The sequence below is a fragment of the Crotalus tigris genome, unplaced genomic scaffold (assembly GCF_016545835.1).
Source record: "Crotalus tigris isolate CLP2741 ecotype Arizona unplaced genomic scaffold, ASM1654583v1 scf7180000024464.508515016:1373766, whole genome shotgun sequence".
NCBI classification, from domain to species: Eukaryota; Metazoa; Chordata; class Lepidosauria; order Squamata; family Viperidae; genus Crotalus; species Crotalus tigris.
In genome coordinates, this window is record NW_024100635.1 from 948488 (window position 1) to 976451 (window position 27964).

Genomic DNA, 27964 nt, shown 5'->3' on the forward strand with positions numbered 1-27964 from the left:
ATAAAATCAATTGGAAATTGACAGGAAGTTGCAAGTCTCAGTCATTGCACTAAGCAGACCACGGTGATTCACTTAATGACCGCAGCCAGAAAGGATGCTGTAAGTTGACATAGTTAAGTGATGTCATACTTAATGATCACACCATTTAGGAATGGACTTACCAGTCCCAATGGCTTTCAGTAAGTGAGGATTACCTGAATTGGGATGTCATCAGCATGGCTCTGGACAGCGTTTCTTGCCTTTTTCTTATTTGGGGCAGTGGACTTCCAAGGGCAAAACCGTCCTTTAAATCTGCCGAGGATCTTGGGATCATTTCATCAGTTAACATCCCCCCCATCATTCTAAAATTAGGCCAAAAAAGATAAGTGTACCCACATATATATGTATATGTATAATGTGTCCCCAGCACATCCAGATATATTTGATAACTCTTTACAATTCTATTAACTCATGATTCACCCAGATCAACAAATAAATTTCATAACTGAATGAATATTAGAAGTTGAATCACACTAGATATGTTTTTTGAAAATGAATCATTATTAATGTAAGAGGTTAAGTTAGCATTTTGCCGTCTTTGCTTTTTATTGTAAAGTATGCTTTTGGATCTGTTTTTTTTTTCAAATGTTGTGCAGCCATTTTATAAACCATAATTAAACTAACCCTTTTATGTGAATCTTACAGGTAACAGAATGCCAAAGATAGGACTCTGGAGAACTGAGAATCACAAGGGTGATCATTTCCAAGTTCAGAAAAAGAGGGAAACCTCTGGACATCAGTGGGAAGGAAAAGGTCACTTGGACAGCCGCAGTAATGCAGGCCTCGCCCTGTGAGAAAGGAAACAGTAGCCTGAATTAATGTTCGATCCAATAACGGATTCAGAGTACACAGATGTGCCTATTGTGGGAAATGCACAGAGTGTAGATCACAGCTGAATATTCATCAAAGGATCCACAATGGAGAAAAGCCATATCAGTGCACCAAATGCAGCAAAAGTTTGGTCAGAAAAGTTGCCTTGTGTTTCACAGAAGAACTCACACCAGAAAGGAGCCCTGCCAGGGCTCCCTATACTGCAAAAAAACAGCGAGCAGGACAAGCTGATAATACACCAGAGGACTCATACTGTGGAGAAACCTATTGAATGTGCAGTATGTAGTGAAAGTTTCAGTAAGAATTCCAGCCTGGTGAGCCACCAGAGGACTCACACAGGTGAAAAACCCTTTGAATGTCCTGACTCTGGGAAAAGTTTCAGTCATAATATGAGCCTGGTGAAACACCAGAGGACTCACACAGGAAAAAAGCCATTTGAATGTCCTATCTGTGGGAAAAGTTTCAGTCGTAATTCCAGCCTGGTGATACACCAGAGGATTCACACAGGAGAGAAACCATATCAGTGTCCAGACTGTGGGAAAAGTTTTAGTTGTAATTCTGTCCTGGTGAAACACCAGAGGACTCACACAGGAGAAAAACTCTTTGAATGTCCTGACTGTGGGAAAAGGTTCAGTCATAATTCCAGCCTGATGAGCCACCAGACGACTCACTCAGGAGAGAAACCCTTTGAATGTTGTGACTGTGGGAAAAGTTTCAGTCATAATAACAGCCTAGTGAAACACCAGAGGACTCACACAGGAGAAAAACTCTTTGAATGTCCTGACTGTGGGAAAAGGTTCAGTCATAATTCCAGCCTGATGAGCCACCAGACGACTCACTCAGGAGAGAAACCCTTTGAATGTTGTGACTGTGGGAAAAGTTTCAGTCATAATAACAGCCTAGTGAAACACCAGAGGACTCACACAGGAGAAAAGCCATTTGAATGTCCTGTCTGTGGGAAAAGTTTCAGTCACTATTTCAGCCTGGTGATACACCAGCCTGGTGATACACCAGGAGAGAAACCATATCAGTGTCCAGACTGTGAGAAAAGTTTCAGTTGTAATTCTGTCCTGGCAAAACACCAGAAGACTCACACAGGAGAAAAACCCTTTGAATGTCCTGACTGTGGGAAAAGTTTTAGTCGTAATTCTAGCCTGATGATACACCAGAGGACTCACGCAGGAGAGAAACCCTTTGAATGTCCAGATTGTGGGAAAAGTTTCAGTCAAAATTCCAATCTGGTGAGCCACCAGAGGACACACACAGGAGAGAAACCCTTTGAATGTCCTATCTGTGGGAAAAGTTTCAGTCAGAATTCCCACATGATGAACCACCAGAGGACTCACACAGGAGAGAAACCCTTTGAATGTCCTGTCTGTGGGAAAAGTTTCAGCTACAATTTTGACCTGATGAGCCACCAGAGGACACATACAGGAGAGAAACCCTTTCAATGTCCAGACTGTGGGAAACATTTCAGTCATAATAAGAGCGTCATGAAACACCGGAGGACTCACACAAGAGACAAACTGTATCAGTGTCCAAACTGTGAGAAAAGTTTCACTTGTAATTCTGATCTGATTAAACATCAGAGGACTCACACAGGAGAAAAACCCTTTGAATGTCCTGACTGTGGGAAAAATTTCAGTCGTAATTCCAGCTTGATGATACACCAGAGGACTCACACAGGAGAAAAACCCTTTGAATGTCCAGAATGTGGGAAATGTTTCAGTAAGAATTCCAATCTGGTGAACCACCAGAGGACTCACACAGGGGAGAAACCCTTTGAATGTACAGATTGTGGGAAAACTTTCAGTCAAAATTCCAGCCTAGTGAGCCACCAGAGGACACACACTGGAGAGAAACCCTTTGAATGTCCTGTGTGTGAGAAAAGTTTCAGTCAGAATTCCCACATGATGAGCCACCAAAGGACTCACACAAGAGAGAAACCCTTTGAATGTCCTGTCTGTGGGAAAAGTTTCAGTGAGAATTCCAGCTTGGTGAACCACCAGAGGACTCACACAGGAGAGAAACCGTATCAGTGTCCGGATTGTGGGAAATGTTTCAGTCGGAATTCCAACCTGGTGATACACCAGAGGACTCATACAGGAGAGAAACCCTTTGAATGTCCTGTCTGTGGGAAAAGTTTTAGTGAAAATTCCATTCTGGTGAACCACCAGAGGACTCACACAGGAGAGAAACCATACCAATGTCTGGATTGTGGGAAACGTTTCAGTCAGAATTCCAACCTGGTGATACACCAGAGGATTCACACAGGAGAGAAACCTTTCAGATGTCCATTTTGTGGACGTTACTTCACACATAAATCATCCCTTATTGCACACAAGGAAGTCCATATGAGGCAAAAGTAGTTGAGTTTATAGAAGGCTTGAATTTCATTTGTGATATCTGAATGAATGTGTAGGTGAGGAATTGACTATTTGAATCTGGGGGTGATTCTAGTGAAACATGTCTCAGGATTAGACTTGTAAATGGAGAGAAAACAAAAATGGAAAAAGTCCTACTACTAGTTTCTTGTTATCAGCAGCAGTTACTGTATATTTTCTTTTGCAGAAGTTGTGGAGTTTTTCAAAGAGACTTTTGAGTGGTAGTTTTGTATATTGATTATTGAATTCCCACATGTGGCGCTTCAGTCTTCTTTTTCCGCATATTAAAGTTTTATTGGTTTATTGTATACGATACAAAGAAAATACAAAAGTATATAGCGGGAAAGAGGGAAGGGGAAAGGAAAGGGAAAAGTGAGGGAAGGGAACAAAAAGAAAAAAGAAGGCATTGACTTCTGACTTCCTTTGGTGCAGTAAAATAGAGTATCAAGCATCAAACCTCAACTTTTTACTTTTACAAAATAGTATAAACTAGCTATTTTGATAACAACAAAACTATCTAATCGGTAATGCCCAAAATCAAAATTTCAGTTTTTTCCACCTCAGGCACAATGTCCAGTAGGGTTTCTCCAGAGCAATAAAAGTATTTGTATTCTTTTCTTTGATCAGTACAGTCAATTTAGCCATCTCTGCTAGTTCCATCATTTTTTGTAACCATTCCTCCGTTGTGGGAATCGATATAGTCTTCCATTTCTGAGCATAGAGTAATCTTGCTGCTGCCAACATATATAGTATCAAAGTTCCATATTTTTTTTCCAGATCTTTGTCCATTAGCCCCAATAGAAAGGTCTCTGGTTTTCTTTCTAGATCCACTTTAAGAATTTTCTGTATTAACGTATGAATCCTGCTCCAATATTTTCTTGCTTTATCACACGTCCACCATAAAAAATCCCCTTTTTACATTTCCAACATTCATCTGAAAAGCCTTCATACATTTTTAATAACTTACCTGATGTTAAATACCAATGGTACATCGTCTTGTAAAAGTTTTCTTTTAAGTTATAGTTTAATGTAAATTTTAATCCTTTATTCCACACATTCTCCCATTGTTCAAGCACTACATTATATCCAAAATCCCTTGCCCATTGAGTCATACAATGTTTTACTTGTTCATTTTCCAGATTTAAATTCAATAACCTTTTATAAACTTTAGCAATAATATGTTCATCACTGCCACACAACTCGTTTTTAACAAAACTAAATCCATGATTCTTTTTGTTTAGTTTAAATCTTTCTTTCAATTGCATATATGTAAACCAATGGCAGACGTGACCTTTTGATTCTAACTCCTCGGATTGAGGGGAGGCTTGCCAAAATTAAAAGGTATTATTTTACCATAGGTCCATCAATTCGGTCTCATCACCATCTCCTTTCTAAAAAAAGCCTTCTTCTTCGTACTTGTTTTATATTTATTCCAAACTCTCAAAATGGCACGTCTGACAAAATGATGATTAAAATCAATATTTACTTTAACTTTGTCATACCAGAAGTAACTGTGCCAGCCAAACCATAATTCATGGCCTTCTAGGTCCAATAACCTCTTATTCTGAATGTTCACCCATTCTTTTAGCCAAACCAAACAACAAGCATTAAAGTACAATTTTAAATCAGGTAAACCCAAAACCCTTTCCTTAGCATCTTGCAATAATTTATATCTGATTCTCGGTTTCTCCCCCCTGCCATATAAACTTTGAAATATCCCTCTGCCATTGTTTAAACAGAATATCAGTTGCAAGTATTGGTAATGTTTGAAGCAGGAAAAGCAACTTTGGTAAAACATTCATCTTGATTACAGAAATTCTACCCAGTAGTGATAAATGCCATTTATCCTATCTTAGTAAATCTTTTTTAATACCATTCCAGAGAGGCACATAATTCTTTTTGAACAATTTTATGTTTGAGTTTGTTAACATAACCCCCAAATATTTCACCTTTTTCTCAACCCTAGGACTTTTTAGTCAATATATCACCATCCCGCTTCTGGAGGCAAGTTGTTCCACTGCTTACTTGTTCTAACTGTCAGGAAGTTTCTCCTTAGTTCTAGGTTGCTTCTCTCTTTGGTTAGTTTCCACCCATTGCTTCTTGTCCTGCCTTCAGGCGCTTTGGGAAATAGCTTGACTCCCTCTTCTTTGGGGCAGCCCCTGAGATATTGGAACACTGCTATCATGTCCCCCCTTGTCCTTCTCTTCATTAAACTAGACATACCCAATTCCAGCAGCCATTCCTTATATGTTTTAGCCTCCAGTCCCCTAATCATCTTTGTTGCTCTTCTCTGTACTCTTTCTAGAGTCTCAACATTTTTTTTACATCGTGGTGACCAAAACTGGATGCAGTATTCTAAGTGTGGCCTTGCCAAGGCATTGTAAAGTGGTATTAATACTTCATGTGAAGTATTGGTTGGTTTTTTGGCAGCTGCAGCACACTGCTGGCTTATATTTAAATGATTGTCCACTAGGACTCCGAGATCCCTCTCATAGTTACTACTACTGAGCAAGGTACCCCCTATACTATACCTGTACATTTGTTTTTTCTTGTCTAAATGTAGAACCTGGCTACTTTCCAAAGCGCCTGAAGGCAGGACAAGGAGCAACGGGTGGAAACTAACCAAAGAGAGAAGCAACCTAGAACTAAGGAGAAACTTCCTGACAATTAGAACAATTAACCAGTGGAACAACCTGCCTCCAGAAGCGGTGAACGCGCCAACACTGGAAATTTTTAAGAAGAAACTGGACAGCCATTTGTCCGAAATGGTATAGGGTTTCCTGCCTGAGCAGGGGGTTGGACTAGATGACCTCCAAGGTCCCTTCCAACTTTATTTATTATTATCATCATCATCATCAAATAATGAATCAGCAAACATCTACAGCATGGCTCAGCATGGAAACCTTTCCCTTTCCCCTCAGCATGGCTGGCTCAGGAATTCTGGGAGTTGAAGTCCACGAGTCATAAAAGAGCCAAGTTGCCTACCCCTGCCTTAGGTAGAGACAGGACAAGCGTGTTTCTCCACCAACTATCCCTGGTCAAACAGGCAACAACTGTACCTAGAAAGCGGACAATACAGTGGGCGGTTTCTGTAGTTGAGCTTAAACGAGTTGAAACCATTGAGTGCTGCATTGCTAGAAAGGATGGGGAGGAGAGGAGAAGTGCAAAGGAACTCATGGGAGGAAGGTGGTGTGCAGAGGGGCTTTTGTATTCTTTCCCAGGTTGAAGCGGCAGCTGGAAGGTGAGTGGAGGGCAAGTTGGAGGAGAAGCTAGGGAGCAAGTTGGGCTTTTTGGTTTCCTCCAGGGCGTCCAAGCAGAGAAGCAACGCGGCTGAAGCATCTCAGGTGCTGCTGCTGCCATTCCCTTCCCTCCCCAACTTTTAACTCCACTGGTGCTGCACACTCTTAAAGTGGTGGCTGCAATTTTCTGCTGGTGAGGAGATTTCAAAAGTCTCTTTCAAGTGAAGCTTGATTTCTTGGGAACAGCTTCCCTCCAGAGCAGGGGTTCTCAACCTTGGCAACTTTAAGACTTGTGGACTTCAACTTCCAGAATTCCTCAGCCAGCAAAGCTGGCTGTAAGAAAATCACTGTAGGTTGTTAAAGGTTGTTGTGGACTTCAACTCCCAGAATTCTGGGAATTGAAGTCCACAAGTCTTAAAGTTGCCAAGGTTGAGAACCATTGCTCCAGAGGTTGCGGGTGCTCCATCACTGAAGGTTTGTAACAGAGTTGGAAGGAACCTTGGAGATCTTCTCTATTGCAACCACCTACTCTGTTGTTCTATTATGGGCTTGCTGTTTTCATGGCAACAATATTGGACTGATCTACCACTGCAGTTTTCTGGGAGTTTTGTTTTTTTATTTCCATTAATCGCCTAAAAGCACATTATTTCCTATGGGTGCCCCATCCATGTATTAAACAGATCCAACTGTGCTCAGTCCAGCTCTTTTGAAAAATACCTATTGAGGACCTTTGGGGATGCTCGTTTTATATAGGTACTTCTCACTTACCATTTCTTTCATGAGCCTTCAGAGTTACAATGGCACTGTGAAAGCAGACATAAACCTGGTCTGCAAATTTGTGACCATCATAGTGCTTGTTTAGTGACCACACGTCAACAGTTCCTGAAGGTGCAGGAAAAGGACCAATTTGCACCAATTTGGGTTCTGCCAACTGATGCACATTTATGATGGTTACAGCATCCCACACTCAATGATCCCCATTTGTGACCTTCCCAGCTAGATTCTGACAAGCAAAACCAAGGGGTATACTGGCAGGAAATTGCAAGTCACAGTCATATAAAATCACCTTTAACAACCTACAGTGATTTTCTTACAAACTGCAGAAAAACAGGTGTAAGTTGGCACTGTCATGTGACATCATGCTTAATGATCAGGCTGCTTAAGTGACACAAAAGCCAATCCCAATTGCAGTCAGTAAATGAAGACTGCTTGAATTGGGATGTCACCAGAGTAGTTGTGGGCAGTATTTTCTGCCCTTATTCGTAGGTAAGGCCTTCCATGAGCGAACCTGGTGCTTCAAATCTTGCAGAGGCTTTAGGCATTATTTCATCAGTTAAAGCCACCACATCTCTAAAGTTAGCTCAAAAGCTTTGACTGTAACCATTTTGGGACATTTTTCCAGGCTTGAAAGACATATATACATTTGTAATTGTATGTATGTGTATTTCTCTCTGCATTCATATATCTGCAATTATATAATCTATCCCCATCACTTCTAGATGTATTTGATGATAACCCTTTGCAGTGCTAAGAATTTGTGATTGACCCAGATCAACTGAATTTGACTGAATAGATATTTGAACATGGATGTTGGTAGTATTCCATGTGTCAAATGAATCATAAATAATGTAAGAGATTATGCTAGCATTGTGGCATGTTTGCTCATTTATTGTAATATATACTTTATGAAACCATGTTGTACACAATTAAAGTTACACTTTTCTTCGAATCTTATAGAAAAGAAGATGGGAAGAAGAGCACTCTGGACAACTAAGAATAACAAGCAACATTGAAAAGGAAAGAAAATCGAGCCAGAAATCAAAGGATTTTCATTTCCTTCAGAAAACTACACAATTCTCCTCCTCCTCCAGCAGCTGTTAGAAAAAGAGAGAGAAAATCAAAGATTTCAACTGAATAAGTAGAGCACATGGATACATTATATGAATACATTACATGAAAAGTCAAGGGAGATTATTTTTCCATTGAGAAAAACATCTGGAAGTCAGTGGGGAGGTAAATGTTATTTGGAAAGCCAAGTATGGCAGATACTGATGCAGGCCTGGCTCTGGGAAGAAGAAAACTGCTTGAATCAAAACACCACTAAAGAAGGGATCATCCATATTTTTGACCCCCACAAAAATATCTGTGGTGGAAAGACTACATAGATGTACCCATTGTGGGAAAGATAAAACTTGCAAATCTCATTATGGATGAGAGGATCCACACTGGAGAAAAGGCATACAAATACTCTGAATGTGGCAAAAGCTTTGGTCAGACCATCTCCGTTGTGGTTCATGGAAGGACCCAAATAGGAGAGAAGCCCTATAAGTGTATCTAATGCGGTAAATGCTTTAGTGAGTATGGCAACTTGGTGATACATCAGAGGACTCACATCAGAGAGAGACCATATGAGTGCCCAGATTGTGGGAAAAGTTTCATTAGAAATTCTCACCTCGTGAGACATCTGAGAACACACACAGGAGACAAACCTTTCGAATGTGCTGACTGTGGCAAAAGTTTCATTAGAAATTCCCACCTCATACACCACCAGAGGACTCACCCAGGAGAGAAACCCTTTAAATGTCCTGATTGTGGGAAAGGTTTCAGTCAAAAGTCTAATCTCATGAGACACCAGAGGACTCACAATGGAGAGAAACTGTTTGAATGTTCTTATTGTGGGAAAAGTTTCAGTCAGAAATCCAGCTTGGTGAAACACCAGAGGACTCACACAGGAGAGAAACCCTTTGAATGTGTTCTTTGTGGGAAAAAATTTAGTCAGAATTCCAACCTGGTAATACACCAGAGGACTCACAAAGGAGAGAAACCCTTTGAATGTCCTGATTGTGGGAAAAGTTTCTGTTGGAATTCTCAGCTGGTAATACACAGAGGACTCACAAAGGAGAGAAACCGTACGAGTGTCCAGACTGTGGGAAAGAGTTCAGTACTAGGACTAGCCTTATGAATCATGTGCTTATATACACAGGAGAGAAATCATTTCAGTGCCCTGACTGGGGACGGTTCTTTTGGAAACATTCCATACTTGTTGCACACAAGAAAATCCATGAGGCCCAAAGTGATGAGTGTAGAAAGGCTTGAATTTCATTTCTAATGTCCCATTGTAAGTCCAGCTGAGAAAACTGAGTATTTAATTTGACTACAAAAAATTTGCCTGAAAAGGAAAGAATGGAACATATTAGTTGGATCATGGCTATCTGGCCATCAGCAGCAGAAGCTGGGCAATTCTGTAAAAATCTTTTTGGGAGTATTCTTTGCATTTTACTATTGATAAATGCTAGAAATGACATGTGCAGAGTCCCAGCTTTCTCCATGGCTGCCCTCAAGATTTTCCAGAATTACCCAGTCAGCATCTTTTTGGGATAGGAGCACTCAGACTATAGTTAGAGGTTGTAGCTTCTCATATAAGGAGAAACAAGAGGAGAAGAGAGGTAGAGGGGGTTCAAAGTTCATGTTTTCCTAACAGTTCCAGGAATTTGGTGCACCAAGGAAGTCTGTTCAGATTGTATCAAGAATGAGGCATGCATGTCGAAGAAACCATATGAGTAGCAAATGTATTGGGGGAGCTTTGGGACAGTGACAAAAAAGAAGTGTAAAATTTCAGATGTGAAGGCTGTTCTACCTTGCAAGTGACCTTCATGGAGAAGAGCTGTAGGAATATTGAGTTGGGGAAAAAAGGGATTGTGGTTTTGATCACAGGATCTCCAGGTTTATTAGCAATTCCTTATCTTGGAAGTGCCTCCTTGTTAGCCTTTTACAGCTGGAGGGGTGAACGTAGCTCCAAGAGGCTGATACTTTTGTGGTCTCTCCCTTGGTCGGAAGATGTGAGAAACAAAATATTTCATTTCTAAAACAGCATTGTGTAAGATTGATGAATAGTTTTTGAGAAAGAAAAAAAAGGAAAGTGCCAGCATTTCTCATGTGTGTCTGTGTATAAAATTGATTTTTTACAATAACAATCTTTAGTACCTAGTCAGCAATGCATTGTCTGGGTTCACATATTTAACATTAATAATAATACAGTTTCCATTCTTATTCTTTACTCTGTTTTTCTAGTCATTTATAAAAATTATCCCATGTTTGAAAGTATTCTGAATCTTGTTTCCCTTTCATTTTCAATGTAAGCCTGTCCATTTCTGCACAGTCTAGAATTTTCTTAATTATATCTTCTTCAGATGGCGTTTTCTTCATTTTTCCAATGCTGGGCAAAAGTAATTCTCGCTACTCTTAGTACATGTAATGTTAAATATACACATTCTTTATCATGGTTTTCTGAAGTTATACCTAAAAGAAATAGTTCCGGTTTATAGTCTACATGTTTTCCTGACATCTTCTCTAGCCAGCTATGTATTTTTGTCCAGAATTCTTTTTGCTTTAGGGCGGTGGTGGTGAATCTATGGCATGCGTACCACAGGCGGCACACAGAGCCGTCCCTGTGGGCATGCGCGCCATCACCCCAGAGGGATGCGGGGCTGGGCCGCTGCCCTCCGCCTCTCCACCTGTGCCAGCGCTCTCACTCTCTTTCTCTCTGCACTGGGAGTCAGGGAGCAGCTGCAAGAGCTGGGCAGATCCGGGCTGGATGGTGGAGGCAGGGCTTTTTTTGTCATACAACGCAAGCACCTTTTTTTGAACGGAAGCTGCCAGCACGAGTCCAGGTATGTCTGCAGAGCAATTTCGTGCCTACCCCCCACGGCTGATCCAGGCTCCGGAGGCCTTTTCCAAGTTTTCCGAGCTCAGATCCATGGCTGCGGAGCGATTTTGCAGCCTCCAGCGGCCCGATCCGGGCTCCAGAGGCCTTTTCCAAGCCTCCAGAGCCCGGATCCATGGCCATGGAGGCCTGTTGGATCTCTTTTTTTGCCTATCGGTGTGGTAAGTGCTCGTCTTGGTTGCGCTGGGCTTCCAAACAGGTGGCCGTACCATTTGCTGAAAAAGGGGTGGGTGGGTCATGCAAATCTGAAATACTTCATTTTTTGTGTTACTGGAAGCCTTACGTGTTGCGGTTCTAAAGCGGAAGCCCTAGTAAGCTTTCTTTCTGTTCCATTAGTCCGGTTTACTCAACTAAGTATGTATATCCTTTCTTTTTTTACTCTTTCTATCCAACATAGCCTTCTTCCATTCTTGTAACATGCTGTATCTCCATAGCATTCGCAAAATTATCTCCATAACGTTCCCTCTTTTGTGAATGCCCCATTATCTTAAACATATCTCTCTTTTCCCAACTCTCCTCCCTCCCTTCTTTTCATCTGTCACCAAATTTCCTTTCTACACCTCTTGTTCTTTTCATCCTATTTCATTCCTCATCAATTCCCTTTTCATATCTGTATTTGTACATAAATAGCAATAAGTGGTCAACCATTTATGCAGGCTCAGACCTTATTGTCACAAAGTGTGTGCATGCATGAGCAAGCACACATATGCTTTATTTTTATCTTGCATTCTATTCTATTCTATTCTATTCTATTCTATTCTATTCTATTCTATTCTATTCTATTCTATTCTATTCTATTCTATTCTATTCTATTCTATTCTTCCAGATTTCTCCACACAACAGAGCTGAGAGCCAATAGCCACTATCATCACCATCCATACCTTATTAAATCTGTATTAAAAATGGCATTGTAGGGTGTCCTTCCAAAAAGGTTAGCCTGATGGGCTTGATGGGCTAGTCTATTTTTGCCTCTCTTTTTTTTACAAACCTTTTTTTGAAACATTTGTTCTACCAAATATAAACAATTGGCCCCTCTTTCTTAGGCCCCATTTTTAAAACCCTGCTGCATATTTTTCTCTCTGTGTGACCTACTGGAGACTTCCGTCGAAGCAAATTTACAGAAGCACAAGGCATTTAGCAGGTATAAAATTTCCTCCTTCAGGAATGAAGAGGCATGCTCGCTGCTCTTGGATGCAGCCCTGGCTAGCAGGAGTGAAGCTGATTCCCCTGAATCATCTGGCCATATGCTGCTGCCATGTCCTAAATCCTTGGGAGCCACAGGAAATCGGTCATAAAGATTTGGGGTGTAGAGAGGTTTTGATCTCTACTGAGAGTCAACCCTAAGAAAGCTGATTGTGTAATTCTGTAAAACTGTTGTGAACATTTAGGACTCAGTACATAGCTAATCTTCACAGGCTAACTGGCATCAGATTTCTCGTATTTCACGTGGCTCAGTTGCAAAGGTCAGATGCTAGAAGTCAAAAAACCCGCCTTGATAGCTTTTAATCATGGAAAACATCTAATAATAATAAAGTTGGAAGGGACCTTGGAGGTCATCAAGTCCAACCCCCTGCTCAGGCAGCTAACTCTCTACATCTTGCAAATACTTTAGGTAGAGACAGAACCAGTATGTTTTGCCACAACCTATCCGGAGATGGTGGCCAAAGAGGCAAAATCTGTGCCTAGAACAGGGGTCTTCAAACTTGGCCCTTTTATGACTTGTGGACTTCAACTCCCAGAATGCCTCAGCCAGGCACGCTGGCTAAAGAATTCTGGGAGTTGAAGTCCACAAGTCATAAAAGGGCCAAGTTTGAAGTCCCGTGGCCTAGAAATACAAGAACCCGCGACTGACTGATCTTAAAGGAGTTAAAAACATCGAGTACTGTATTGCTAGAAAGGTAGGGAGGAGAGGAGAAGCACAAAGGAACTTCCTCTTCCGCATCACTCATGGGAGGAAGGTGTTGTGGAGAGCGGCTTTTGTGCTCTTCCAAGGATTGAAGCAGCAGCTGGAAGGTGAGTTGAGGGCAGGTCGGAGGAGAAGCCGGGAGCGAGTAGGGCTGATTGGTTTCCTCCACTGCGTGGAAGCAGAGAAGCAATTCGGCTGAAACATGTCGGCTGCTGCTGCATTTTCCTTCCCTCCCCAAATTTAAGTCCACTGTTCTGCATGCTTTGAAACTTAGGATTGCAATTTTCTGCTGATGGGAAGATCTAAAAAGTCTCCTTCTAGTGAAGGTTGATTCTTCTTAAAAGGGTTGAGAACCACTGCTATAAGAGACATCCTAGTTTCGTCTTCTACCTTTTGGATGACAAAGTTGTCACCTAGGTTCATCAGGAACCTTTAAGACAAGATTGGGCAGCCATTTGTCTGGAATGGTTATCGGGTCTTGTGCCTGAGCATAGGATTGGACTAGAAGATCTCCAAAGTCCCTTTCAACTCTGTTATTCTATTATGGGCTTGCTATCTTCTTAGTAACAATATTGGAGTGATCTGCCACTGCACTTGTCTGGCATTTTTGCTTTTTTACTTCCCTGTATTGCCAACAAGCACAGTATTTCCTATTGGTGCCCCATCAGTATATTAACCAGTTTCAATTGTGCTTAATCCAGCACTTTTTTTAAAATTGAGCGCCTTTGGGATGTTCAGTTGTATAGGCAGTCCTCGCTTACCATTTCTTCCCTGAGCCTTCAGAGTTACAATGACAGTGTAAAAGCAGACGTACACCTGGTCCACAAATTTGTGGTCATCATAGCACTTGTTCAGTAACCACACGTCAGTAATACCCGTGATTTTGAAGGTGCAGAAAAAGGAGTTGCACCAATTTGGGTACTGCCAACCAATACATATATGATGGTTGCAGCATCCCACACACTCATGATCCCTATTTGTGATCTTCTCAAATTATAACAAGCAAATCAGTGGAGATGCCAACAGGAAGTTGCAGGTGACAGTCAAGTGAAATTGCTTTTAACAACCCACCCTGATTTTCTTAACAACTCCAGAGGAACAGATGTAAGTTGGCACTGTCATGTGATATGCTGAATGATCAGGCTGCTTAGTGACTTTGAAGCCAGTCCCAAGTGTGGTTAGTAAGTGAGGACTTCTTGAATTGGGATGTCACCAGAATATTTGTGGATAGTGATTTTTGATCCTATTTGTAACTGAGGACTTCTATGAACAAAACTGGTGCTTCAAATCTTGCACAGCCACGAGGTAACATTTCATCAGTTAAAACTCTTCCAAAATAAAACATCTCCAAATCAGCACAGAAAATTTGACTGTAACTATTTTGGGACATTTTACAGGCTTGAAAAACATGGATTTTCCACATATATACCTTTATAGGTGTGTACATACGTACATATGTATTTCTCTCTGTATGGATATATCTACAACTATATAATCTATACCTAGCACTTCCAGAGATATGCAGGGTGGATAATGATCAATGATTTAAAAAAAAAATCTGGACAACTAAGAATAACAAGCAACTTTAAAAAGGAAAGCAAATCAAGCCAGAAATCAAAATATCTTCCATTTCTTCAGAAAACCACACTATTCTCCTCCTTCTCCAGCAGGTAAGAGATTGTGGGAAAAGCACAGATTTCAAATCACAGATGATTATGCATGAGAAGATTCACATTGGAGAAAAACCTTTGATCAGAACAGCTCCCTTCATGGAAGGACACACACAGGACAGATGCCCTACAAATTTACCACTTCCCAATGTGGTAAATGCTTTAGAACACAGCAATGTGGTGATACTTTGAAGGACTCATACCAGAGAGAAACCCTTTGAATGTCCTGACTGTGGAAAAAGTTTCAGTCACAATTCCAGGCTGGTGATACACCACAGAATGCACATGAGAGAAACCCTTTGAATGTGGGAAATGTTTTAGTCTGAATTCCAACCAGGTGATATACTAGAGGACTCACACAGGAAAGAAAGCCTTTGAATATCCTGATTGTGGGAAAAGTTTCATTAGAAATTTCCACCTCATGAGACACCAAAAGACTCACAAAGGAAACTCTTTGAATGTCCTGATTGTAGGAAAAGTTTCAGTCATGATTCCAACCTTGTGAAACACCAGAGGACTCACACAGGAGAGAAACCCTTTGAGTGTCCTGTTAGTGGGAAACGTTTCAGTCAGAATTCCAAACTGGTGATATACCAGAGGACTCACACCGCGGAGAAACTGTATCAGTGTCCAGATTGTGTGAAAAGTTTCAGCAGCGGTTCTGACCTAGTGAAACATCAGAGGACACATACAGGAGAGAAACCGTACGATTGTCCAGATTGTTGGGTAGAATTCTGTCTGAATTATCACCTTCTGAAACACCAGAAGATTCACACAGGAAAGAAACTATATGAGTGCCCAGATTGTTGGAAATATTTCCTTTGGAATTCTCAGCTGGTGATACATCAGAGGACTCACCCAGGAGAGAAACCGTACGAGCGTCCAGACTGTGAGAAAGATTTCAGTACTAGGACTAGCCTTATAAATCATGTGCTTATACACACAGGAGAGAAATCATTTCAGTGCCCCGAGTGTGGACGATGCTTCAGCAAACATTCCACCTTTATCCAAGACAAGACAATCCACATGAGGCCCCACATGATGAGTGTAGAGAAGGCTTGAATTTCATTTCTAATGTCCCATTGTAAGTCCAGTTGAGAAATTAACTCTTTAATTTGACTACAAAGTATTTTCCTGATAATTTGATCATTGCTATCTGGCCAGCAGCAGCAGCAGAAGTTGCTGGATATTTATTTTTGCAGACATCGTGCATTTCTATAAAAATCTTTTGGGGAGTGTTCTTTGCATTTTTATCACGATAGATGATAGAAGTGCCATGTCCAGAGTCCCAGCTTTCTTCTCCCTGGATGTCCTCGAGATTTTCAGCCCCAGAATTCCCCAGCCAGCATCTCTTCGGGATAGGAGCACTCAGACTATGGTTAGAGATTGTGGCTCCTCCTATAAAGAGAAAATGAGAGGAGATGTGGAAAGAAAATTCTCCAGTTCGTTTTTCCAGCTGGGACTAAACGGTCTGCGCTGATAGAAATGGACACAAGGTGAAGCAAGCTGCCAGAAAGTGGAGTTTTAATTCAGAAGCCAAAAGATGTAGTGACACAGCAATGGGTTCTGGGCTAGCTAGCTGATTAATAGGTTGAGCCCAACCTTTATAATCTTTCTGTGCTATTGAAACTTTGATGACATTTATAAGGGTTTTGTTTTCCTAAATTTCTAGCCTGGTCTTATCCTTCAGGAAAAGGTTAATCCTATCCCCAGGGAAAGAAGATATCTCTCTGATGAATTTCTGTGTGTTTGTATATGTAATCCTGTCAGTTTCCATTGTTTATCCCAGGGCTATCTTTTTCTTATTGTAATTGTTTCTTTTGCTAAGTGTGTGAGAGAGAGAGAAGAGGGGAAAAAACTCCTCCTCTCTGGTGGTTTTATTTTCGGCTTGGCTTTTCTTAGGCCATGGGTCGGCAACCCATGGCTCCGGAGCTGCATGCGACTCTTTCAGCCGTCTCCTGCAGCTCCCAGCCACGTGCAGTGCCCCCCAAAAAAATAGGACTTAAAAAGTTGAACCAATCAATTCAAACTTCTCACGAAATAAGTTTGAATTGATTGGTTCAACTTCTTTGGTTTGTGGGACGCTGTTCGCCATGGGCTCGACATAGACGGGAGGGGGGGAAAGACAGCTCTGGAGGGAGATAGCCCTGTAGCAAGAAGCCAGCGGTCCGAGTGGAGCAGCACAGAAGACCTACCGGTCAGCGTGAGAAGCTCCAGCATTGCCAGTGAGTAAGGCTTGGCCTCCGCGGCCCGGTTCTGCACCCCGACGACCAGCTGGATCAGCTTTCACTGCTCCAGCCCGGCGACGCCAGCGGCATAGAAAGCGGTTTGGCAGCACTGCCGTGGTTGGGGTGTCCTTGCAGTGGAAAACTTGGGCCCGGATATTTCCTGCGGCTCGCGGCTCGGGACCAGAGACACCGATGGCGCACAGCCCAGACTGTCAGCGTTGCCATGGGACCACCCCCTGCGGTGCCAGCTAATGCAGCATGTTTCCAGCAGCGAAAAAGGGGCCTGAGCGGAGGCGGAACAAGATGCTGGGCAGCACGAACTGAGCACAGTCTTGATAAGCAACAAGCCAAGGCCTCGCGTCCCTCCTGCCGCTGCTTAGTTCGTGCTGCCCAGCGTCTTGCAATCGGTTGGACAAAACAGGTGGATAGAATTGCAGTCAATGATAGTAGGACATTAGAGCCACCAACTCTGGTCTCCACCTGGGCGGGCGGGTGAGCAAAACCCCGAAACCTTTTGCGTTCCTTTGCAAAGAGAAGACACTGGTAGTGCATGGCCCGGGGGGGAAGACAGCTCCAGAGGGAGGCAGCCACGCAGCCAGAAGCTGGCGGTCCCAATGGAGCGGCACGGAAGACCTACTGGTTGGTGTGGGAAGCTCCAGTGTTGCCGGTGAGCAAGGCCTGGCATCCGCAGCCCAGTTCTGCACCCCGACGACTGGCTGGACCGGCTTTCACTGCTTCTTTGCAAATGAACACAAAAGGTTTCAGGGTTTTGCTCGCTGCTTAGTTCGTGCTGCCTAGCATCTGCCTGCCTGCCTGCCTGCCTGCTTGCGGGCCTCCGTGCTCCTTCCCCAAAGCATGCTGCTTCCCTGCCAGGAGCCGAGTTTGCAAGCCTCGTTGGCAAGCTGGGAAATCCGAAGGTCCGGAGGATTCCCTCCTGCTTTCGGGGTTTTGCTCGCCTGCCCGCCCGGGTGGAGAGTCTGCGCCTCCCCTTCTCCTGCAGCCGGAGAAAGAGGGCCAGCCCCGAGCCTGTCCTGGAGGACTTTTTAGGCCCTGGATACCCCCCACCCCCTCGCCCGTCAGCCCAGGGCCAGGCACTGCAGCTCCGCAGCAGGAGGGAACTTTGCTGGCTTCTGGCTGCGTGGCTGCCTCCCTCCGGAGCTGTCTTTCCCCCCCGGGCCATGCGCCACCGGCGTCTTCTCTTTGCAAAGGAACGCAAAAGGTTTCGGGGTTTCGCTCGCCCGCCCGCCCAGGTGGAGACCAGAGTTGGTGGCTCTAACGTCCTACTCTTGTTGGCTGCAATCCTGTCCACCTGTTTTGTGCAACCAATTGCAAGCCAAGCGCTGCCTGGTTCTGAATTAATAGCTTGGGGAGGGGCGAAGCCCACTGAACTGTGTGATCCCAATGACTGAGCTGACTTTGCAGGAGCCTCCATCGGATTGGAACTTTCCTGTCCGATTGAGCTTAGTTTAGGCAGGGCCGTTCTTAGCATGGGGTTCACATGTTACTTAGTGGGGCTGACTAGTTCTCTGGCAAGGGTGCCGTGCTCCGGCCTTTCTCCAAAGCACCATCCTCGGAGGGGTAGTCCAAGGCACCACTTTCAGCCGGCTCCTTTGGCGCCGCCCCAATTCTGCTCCGGGGAAACAAGGGCAGGGCGGAGTGGGGCAGTGCTGCCTATCTCAATCACATGGAGGGCCGTGTAAACACCACCAGATGGCTCCGCAGTTGCCGCCGCCACCGCCGGGGGAGATGAGCAGGCTGTTGCTCCCGCGGTCGCCTTCCCACCGCTATGGAAGATAGCCTGGTCCGCGCCTTTGGGGGCCTCAGCCTCCAGCAGCCCCACCGTGCCCAAGGCAAGCCCCCCCTGCTCGCCGTTTCAGCAAAGGGGGGAGAGCAGTCTTTTCCGAGGGGAGAAGAAGCCAGGATGGCAGAGCTGTCCATACCAGAGCTGGACGTGGGCAGAGCTGGTGCATGTGTCATATTAGGCTCCACTCTTCAATCAAGCCCCGTTATGTGTGTGTGCGCGCATGCGTGAACGCATGCGCACATTTTGCGGCTCTCAGGGTTTTTTTTTTGTGAAGGAAACGGGTCCAAGTTTCTTTCACCGTTTTAGGTTGCCGACCCCTGTCTTAGGCAAAGGGAAATGGCTGTTTCTTTTAGGAATATTCTTAATAGAATATTCTCTTCATTTTTAATTAATAATAATCTATCAGAGAAGTAGAGGTGGTACAAAGTTCATGTTTTCCTAACAGTTCCAGGAATTCAGTGCGCCAAGCATGTCTGTTCAGATCAGTGCTTTTTTTGTAATAATAAGGTGACCAACTTTTTTACAATGAGAAGGGGGACACAAATAAGTTGAAGAAAAAAAAGTGAGTCTAATGCATGCGTGTGTGCCGTGTCATGTTTCGGTAAGAAGTAAACGAAGTCACTTGTGTGCAGCACATTCTTGCGCGCAGTGCACTCTCAAAATAATTCTGTGCGGAGTGCATGTGTCTCATAATCATGTCTTGCCACACTGTACTGAGCCTTGTCATGTCAAATACAGATACGTCACATCACACGCAACGGATCGGATCGGCATCGATCGAATACGGAGATTTACAGATTAGTCTTCAAATATCAAAAAGGAGGACATGTAGGAGGACACTTTTCGAGAGAGGACAGAACTTACAAAAGGAGGACTGTCCTCCCTAAAGGAGGACGGTTGGTCACCTTAGTAATAATAATAATAAAAAAGGTGCCGGAACTCACACACGTCATACAACCCGCCTGGCCTACCCTACAAGGTTCCATCCAAAAAAGATACCGGAACTCAGTTCTGGGCGTTCTATGACAAAAAAAACCCCTGGTTCAGATTGTGTCAAGAATGAGGCCTGCAAGTCGAAGAAACCATATGAGTAGCAAATATATTGGAGGAGTTTGGGGCAGTGATAAAAGCAGTGTAAAATTTCAGATGTAAAGGCTGTTCTACCTTGCAGGTGACCTTCATGGAGAAGAGCTGTAAGAATATTGAGTTGAGGAGAAACGAGATTGTGGTTTTGATCACAGGATCTCCAGGTTTATTAGCAATTTCTGCTGTGATCTCCTTCACTTGGAAGTGCCTCCTTCTTAACCATTGACAGCTGGGGGTGAGCACAGCACCAAGAGGCTGATACTTTTGTGGTCTCTCCCTTGGTCAGAAGATGTGAGAAAAAAATTGTACAGTAATAATGTTTCATTTCTAAAACAGCATTGCGTAAGAATCATGAATGTTTTTTTAAGAAAGAAAAAAAAAGGAAAGGGTCAGCATTTCTGTAAACATTGGGACAGGGTAATGCAAAGCTCGCTTCCCAACACATGGGAGTCCTCTCCTCTTCTTTCACTTCTATCCCAGGGCTCCTTAATTTTTTTTTTAAAAAAATACCTTCCAATAAAGAGAGGATCATCATTTGTAGCAGCAGAAGTGACATTTTAGCTATGCAGATAAACGATCCTGATTTTACTCGGTTTAGAAAAGGCCAAAGAATTCCAAGATTATTTCTTTCACCAAACACAATTCAAAATGAAAGGTTATAATTATTTTTTGGAAAGTCACATTGCATGTGCTCTCTTTGCAAAAGGACACCCAATGACTGGGAGCAGATCAGGCCTGGCATGTGGAGAAACCAAGAGGCTCTTTTGGCCTGACTCTCAAGTTCCAAGTGATTTCACATTGAAACACGCGCAAAATTTCTAAACATTTAAATAGTAAAATTATATTTAATCAATTTTCCTTTTTGTTTTTCCTTAGTGTCGTATTTTAGGGCACATCTTTATCATGTCTCGTTACGGTTAGGAGCTGGAAACCCGTGCAATGATCCTAAAGCCTCAGGATCTCTCACAGGGCACTATAAAAATATCAAGCAAAATTACATAAAGCCAATCTAAGTCTCAGAGGGACTGGTCAACAGGGTGAGTTCAAAAATCATAAGAAGCAATTAGGTTGAAACATGTCAGTTGCTACATATTATAGGACAATGGTGGCGAACCTATGGCAAGGGTGCCAGAAGCAGCACTCAGAGCCCACTCTGTGGGCACATGCGCTGTCACCCCAACCCTAGGCCTTCAGCTGCGTTTTATAAAACCTTTTCTCTTTAGGCCTCCACCGCTGTGTGCAAAAAAAAAAAAGTTCAATCAATCAAGTCAATTTCAACTTCTCGCAGGAAAAAAATCTTGCAAAGTTGGAATTGATTGATTGAACTTTTTAGTCTCGCCCAGTCTGCCGTTACTACCATAGTCACCCCCAGCCAATGGGCCACGCCCAGCCAATGGGCCACACCCACCTGGCACCTGATGATGCATAAGTGGGTTTTGGGTTGCAATTTGGGCACTCGGTCTCTAAAAGGTTCACCATCACTGTTATAGGACAAATAACTGACTGGAACAGTCTTCACCGATCCTTAAGGGAAGTGCATTTTTTTGTTCTGAATGCATATCGTTCACCACCCCCCTCCTTCTTTCCCTTGGTGTAGTTCTCGTTTGCATGGGAAGCTTCTTGCTTTGTTTTCTGTGGTGATGAGTGAATCTTCAGGAGGACTGAACAAACAAATTAGGGACAATCATCACAGAGAAAGTCTATTGATGTGATTGCTGGAGTCAAAAAGGACTTGACAACACATAATAAAAAAAATCTGGCAACTGCATTAGGTAGAGACAGACCAACATGATTTTCAGCTTTATCTCACTAGTTGGTGCACTATAGATAAGCTAGACAACTGTCACTGCAAGTAGAGCACAGGTAATAGAGGTGGAGTTGAAACATTTGAATCTTAGATTCCTAGAGAGGATTTGAAGGACAGGAGGAGAACAGCAGAGGAATTTCCTCTTCCCGCTGTTCGCTGGGAGGATGGAGGTGGGAAGATTGGTTCTTCTGGTCTACCCAGGGTGAAAGCAGCAGCTGAAAGGTGAGCAGAGGACAGGTGGAGGAGAGACCGGGAGCAAGTAGGGCTTCTTGGGTTACCCCGGGGTGTAAAAGCAGAGAAGCAACGAGGTTGAATCATGTCAGCTGCTACACATTCCTTCCCTCCCCAGATTTTATTCCACTGGTGGTGCAAGCTTTAAAACTGGTTCCTGCATTTTTCTGTGTTTCTTGGGAGATTTAAAAGGCTCCTTCAGATTAGGGTTGGCTCCTTCTGATTTTATGGGCATGTTCTTTTCTTGGCAACAATTTGGAGCTGATCTGCCAGTATTGTCTTCAGGAATTTTGTTTTTACTTCCATATCTAGGAAACAAATGCAGGATTTCTTGGTGGTGTGCCATCCATGTATTAACCTGGCACATCGATCCGTAACTCAGAACTTTTTTTTTAAAAAAAATAGTAATTGAGCCCATTTGGCATGTCCATCCATTGCCCAAGGGCGTGTTCCTTATCTCCTTCCACTGCGTGCGCACGTTCAGGGGAGAGTTCAGGCTCTTGGTAGACTTTGCGTACTCTCTCCCAGAATCTTTGATGGCGCTTGTAGTTCGAATCCCATCTTTCCAGCAGATGTGAGTGCATGGTTTCTGTAAGCTTTCTTTGTTGTCTCAGATCATAGTGACCCTGAGACGTCTTTGGCTTCACTGAGGTTTGAGCTACAGCCTCTGTGTGCAGGTCAAGGTTGGCTGTTTGCAGCACTTTTCCTTGACCGGCTGGTTGGGGTATCTCATCTAGGCTGGTTGGTTGAACCCCTTCATCTAAATCAATAGGACACTCTGCCATGGCTAAGACAGGTTCAGTACACTTCCTAGCTATTTTAAAGCAAATTAGATGACCTTTTCTTTTTGACCACTAGGGGTCACTGCTTGCAGATCAGCTGCTGGGGTGCTGCCTGTGGTTGGAGGCGCCATTGGGTGCGTTCTCCTGCGTTTGTGGGTACTTCAGCGCAGTTCACCCCTTCATCACTAGGGGTCACTTTGCTGCGGGTCAGCTACCAGGGTGCTCTTCCTTCGAGGTTCACCCTTTGTCCACTAGAGGGCTTTCTCTGGGCGTGATTAAAGGCTTGCGTGTAGTTCCTCCTTTAAACACTAGGGGCCTCTGAAGAAAAGCTGGCCAAATTGTTCTTGTTACCATGTTACTGCTAGTGGCCATTGAGAGAATGTAGAGGTACAAACTCCCACCTGGCGACCGTTAAGTTGCAGGCTGAACCCTGGGTCATCAGCTATGATAACAAACAAGAATAATTGGCTTTGCTTTCTTCTCCTTAATTTGCCTCAAACTGGAACAACTTGGTCTTCAGCTTGAGTGAGTGAATACTTTGGCTAAGTTCACTCTGTGCCCTCTAGGGGGTATTGGTAGCTTGGGATAAATTTAAGCAACTTGCTTTTTAACTATCAGATTTACTCTGCGTAGGTAGTGATGCAAGCAGTGAAGTATCTTCTTCCCCTCTATGGGGTGCTCTTAGTTTGGCTTGATATAAGCCTGCTACGTGCTGAATTAATTATCAAGTTTAACAGGATGTCGTGTGCAGATTGGCCACCAGGGGGTGCTACTGCATTGACTCTGAGACCAGATGCCTTCTTATTCCATTGACATTGGCTGAAATTCCAAGCATTCCTAAGGAAGAAGGGAGTTTAGCTTCTTTCTCCAATGCTGTGTTAGCTGACAAGATTAAATCTGATCACTTCCTTTGGCAAATTAGCTGTTCACGGAATTCAAAGACACGTTCTTGGCAGCGAGCTGTTTGAACAAAGACATCTTTCTGTTGGGTCTAGCCACATAGGCAGTAATCTCTATGATTGCTTAGAAGCAAGGGAACACTCCTCTCATCAATGCTGGGTCACTATAGCAACAAATGGTTTTATTGTTGCGGCATCTGAGGCCCAAGGGGGAGAATGGCTTTTCAAAAGGCAATCAGCCTTCCTTGGCTGTTTAATTCAATGGCAAAGAAAGGAGGGGGGATAAAGCCCAAGCTCCTTTTGGTGTTAGAATCCAAACTTTACATGCAAGAAACAATAGTGCAGATTTTCCATTTTTACTTAGTGAGATAAACACCACAATATCTCCTTGCTTAAACGTTAGCTTATAGACAGATCCAAAGGTAATTTAGCAGGAGTATTCAAACAGACACAAGGCACTTTATAACTTTTACTTTTCTTTAAAACATTGGCTAGCATGCAGAATTTGGCTGGTAATGAATCCTTGCCAGCAGAGGCTTGTCAATATGCAGGTAAACTTTGTCATGCAGTGATTACTTGCAGAGTTAACAGCGAATTAACGAAACAATGCATCTGAATCACACCTCTGAAATGCTGCCTGCCAAACACACACACTGACTTGTTTCTTTAAACTGTTGCAGATCAGAGGAAATTAATCCCATCAATTTACTATTTGCCTTAACAAAGCTGATATGAATTCTGAGCATACTTTTACTATTCTGACTGAGTTAAAAACGGCTTCTTTTAAATCAAGTCAGATAGATAACTCAAATAATTTCATAACAAAAATATATTTTAATCAGAAAGATTACTTGCATTCATGACAGATGTCTCTGACAATGCATCTTTTGTCCATTCCTTTAGGTAAAAGTATGATGCTCTCTCCATACCATCTTTATAATGGCTCAGCCTCATTGTGTGACATTTGATGGCCCATGCTTCTTTCAGACAAAGAGATTCCAAACTGGCTTGTATCCAGGAAGTCTCCCAATGCCCTTTAGAAACTCCTCCCACTGACCCATGGTCTCTAGTTAGGGTTACAAGAGCTATACAAGGTTACATAGAGCTATACGGTTCAGAATATTCGGTTTTATAGGTAATCCTCACTTACCGCTTACCATTCAGTCTTCAGGGTTTCAGTGGTCCTGAAATTATATATATATATATATATATATATATATATATATATATGATTATATATATATAATTATATATATATATAATTATATATATAATTATATATATATATATATATAATATATATATACACACACACACACACACACACACATATATATATATATATATATATATATATATATATATATATATATGTGTGTGTGTGTGTGTATATATAATGTGTGCCCAGCATGTCCAGATATATTTGATGATAACTCTTTGCAATTCTATTAAGTCGTTATTGGACCAACTCAACAAGTAAATTTCATAACTGAATGGTATTTGAACTTGGATGAAACTAGACATGTTTATTGAAAATGAATCATTATTAATGATTCTTCTTCTCCAGCAGGTGACAGACAAGGAAGAGAAAATCAGGAAAAAAGTTTTGAGCTGAACAAAATAGAGTATACGGAAGCGAGATATCAAAACATCAAGGGGGATCATTTCCTAGTTCACAAAAAGAGGGAAACATCTGGAAGTCACTGGAAAGGAAAAACTCATTTGGGCAGCCACATAAGACAGACCGTAATGCAGGCCTTGCCCTCTGAGGAAGGAAACAGTAACATGAATCAAAGCTCTATCCAACAAGGGATTCAGAGTACTTTTGATGTCATTGAGAATCCAAAAATATCAGTGGTGGAAAAGATCCACAGATGTGCCAATTGTGGGAAAAGCACAGATTGTAGATCGCAGCTGAATATTCACGAGGGGATCCACACTGGAGAAAAGCCATATCAATGCACCCAATGCACCAAAAGCTTTGGTCAGAACAGCTCACTTTTGGTTCATGGAAGGACTCACAAGAGAGAGGAGCTCTATCAGGGCTCCCAATGCAGCAAAAGCTACAGCGAGCTGGGCAAGTTGATAATACACCAGAGGACTCACACTGTGGAGAAACCGTTTGAGTGTCCAGATTGTGGGAAAGGTTTCAGTCAGAATTCCTACCTGGTGATACACAAGAGGATTCACACAGGAGAGAAAGCTTTTGAATGTCCTGACTGTGGGAAATGTTTCAGTCGTAATAACAGCCTGGTGAACCACCAGAGGACTCACAGAGGTGAGAAACCTTATTGTCCAGAATGTGGAAAAAGTTTCAGTTATAATTCTGACTTGGTGCAACATCAGAGGACTCACACAGGAGAAAAACCCTTTGAATGTCCTGACTGTGGGAAACGTTTCAGTCAGAATTCCAGCCTGGTGATACACCAGAGGATTCACACAGGAGAGAAACCCTTTGAATGTCCTGATTGTGGGAAAAGTTTCAGTCGTAATTCCTCTCTGGTGATACACCAGAGGATTCACACAGGAGAGAAACCCTTTGAATGTCCTGTGTGTGGGAAAAGTTTCAGTGAGAATTCCAGCCTGGTGAACCACCAAAGGATTCACACAGGAGAAAAGCCATTTGAATGTCCTGTCTGTGGGAAACATTTCAGTCATAATTTCAGTCTGGTGTTACACCAGAGGACTCACACAGGAGATAAACCTTATCATTGTCCAGACTGTGGAAAAAGTTTCAGTCAGAATTCCAGCCTGGTGAAACACCAGAGGACACACAAAGGAGAGAAACCCTTTGAATGTCCTGTTTGTGGGAAAAGTTTCAGTGAGAATTCCAGCCTGGTAAACCATCAGTGGATCCACACTGGAGAAAAGCCATTTGAATGTCCTATCTGTGGGAAAAGTTTCAGTCATAATTCCAGCCTAGTGAGACACCAGAGGACTCACACAGGAGAGAAACCTTATCATTGTCCAGACTGTGTAAAAAGTTTCATTTATAATTTTGACCTGGTGAAACACCAGAGGACTCACACAAGAGGGAAACCGTTTGAATGTCCTGTTTGTGGGAAACGTTTCACTGAGAATTCCAGCCTGGTGAACCACCAATGGATTCACACAGGAGAAAAGCCATTTGAATGTCCTATCTGTGGGAAAAGTTTCAGTCATAATTCCAGCCTGGTGAGACACCAGAGGACTCACACAGGAGAAAAACCATTAGTGTCCGGATTATGGAAAACATTTCATTCGGAATTCCGACCTGGTGACACATCAGTGGACTCGCATGGGGGAGAAACCTTTCAGATGTCGTTTGTGGATGTTACTTCAGGCATAAATCATCCTTTATTACACACAATGAAGTCCATATGAGGCAAAACTAAATGAGTTTATAGACGACTTGAATTTCATTTGTGATATTTCATTGAGGTGTAGGTGAGGAATTGACTATTCGAATTCTGGCTTGATTACTTTCTAGTGAAACATGACTCAGAATTAGAGTTGTAAGTGGAGAGAAAGCAAAAATGAAAAAAGCCTTAATACCAATTTCTGGTTATCAGCAGCAGTTACTGGATATTTCCTTTTGCAGAAGGAAATACTACTCGATGTTGCTCGTGGGAAGCGACGCCTGTGGGGGCCAGGCAGAGTTGGGGGAGATCTAGGGGGTCTCTGGCAGGTGGGGCGGTGGGCAGGAGGCTTGTTCTGTGGGGTGAGGTGAGGCAAGGTGAGGCAGGGCAGAGGTGCCATTGTCGCAGGGCAAGGCAGGGGCCGGGGCGGCTGCTGCTGGACACCATCGAACCCCAGACACAGAGGCCTGCAAGCACATGGGGACCAACAGTGTCCGTCAGCAGCCACAGCTGGCCGGCTCCTTGACCGGCACACTCTAGGGCTACGCAGCCCACTGCCAGCAGTTCAGACAAACCGCCTCTGAGCTGAACGGCTGTCTGACAGCTGAGGAGGCAATGCAGTGGGTCCTGCCCAGGAAAATGAGAGCATGCAAGGCCAGGAGGGATGGAACGGGGGGGAGGGAAACCAGCCATGCTGGGATGCATCTGGCCACATGGGACCTCAGCGAGTTAGCAGGCGGCTGGTTGAAGAGGGACAGTTGCCATCTCCAGGGCATTGTGCGCGTGTACAGAGAGGGCTCTGAGTGCCACCTCTGGCCACGTGTGCCATAGGTTCGCCACCACTGTTCTAACCTAACAGGAGAAAGGCTGGCGGTTCTTCATCGACCAGCCCAAGCTACTTGCAACCGAAGTCCAAAAGTACTAACCAGCATAGCTGTGAACAGCGTGCTTGAAGCTGGGTGAGGAATTTGATCTTTTCTATTCTACATTTAATTTC

The 27964-nt window shown here is 43.3% G+C and overlaps 2 protein-coding genes and 1 pseudogene across 6 annotated transcripts in view; all 3 read left to right on the forward strand.

Moving 5' to 3' along the window:
• LOC120303334 (zinc finger protein 271-like) overlaps positions 1 to 8275 on the forward strand; it is a 29995-nt gene extending 21720 nt beyond the window's left edge. For 2 of the 3 annotated variants that reach the window (XM_039332775.1, XM_039332774.1), the window contains exon 2: positions 685 to 3930. In XM_039332775.1, coding sequence (XP_039188709.1) covers positions 957 to 3239 — 2283 coding nt within the window. In that variant the 5' untranslated portion in view covers positions 685 to 956 and the 3' untranslated portion in view covers positions 3240 to 3930. Of the gene's footprint in view, positions 1 to 684; positions 3931 to 8230 lie in introns of those variants that run through there. The other variant, XR_005555406.1, reaches the window with a different exon arrangement.
• Positions 8276 to 8670: 395 nt separating this feature from the next.
• LOC120303330 lies at positions 8671 to 9589 on the forward strand (annotated as a pseudogene).
• Positions 9590 to 13169: 3580 nt separating this feature from the next.
• On the forward strand, positions 13170 to 27671 carry LOC120303340 (zinc finger protein OZF-like). Of its 3 annotated transcripts, XM_039332799.1 has the most exons (3): positions 13203 to 13229; positions 20787 to 20947; positions 25200 to 27671. In XM_039332799.1, the coding sequence occupies exon 3, from the start codon at positions 25379 to 25381 to the stop codon at positions 26990 to 26992; it is 1614 nt and encodes a 537-aa protein (XP_039188733.1). In that variant the 5' UTR covers positions 13203 to 13229; positions 20787 to 20947; positions 25200 to 25378; the 3' UTR covers positions 26993 to 27671. The 3 variants fall into 3 exon arrangements, with proteins under 3 accessions (XP_039188731.1, XP_039188732.1, XP_039188733.1); XM_039332797.1 differs by lacking the exon at positions 20787 to 20947 and having other exon boundaries at positions 13170 to 13229; XM_039332798.1 differs by lacking the exon at positions 20787 to 20947 and having other exon boundaries at positions 13174 to 13229; positions 25197 to 27671.
• Positions 27672 to 27964: the final 293 nt, after the last annotated feature.

Bases quoted from the DNA above. Each gene is read 5' to 3' on its own strand.
- LOC120303340 (XM_039332797.1), top strand. From the start codon at position 25,379: ATGCAGGCCTTGCCCTCTGAGGAAGGAAACAGTAACATGAATCAAAGC.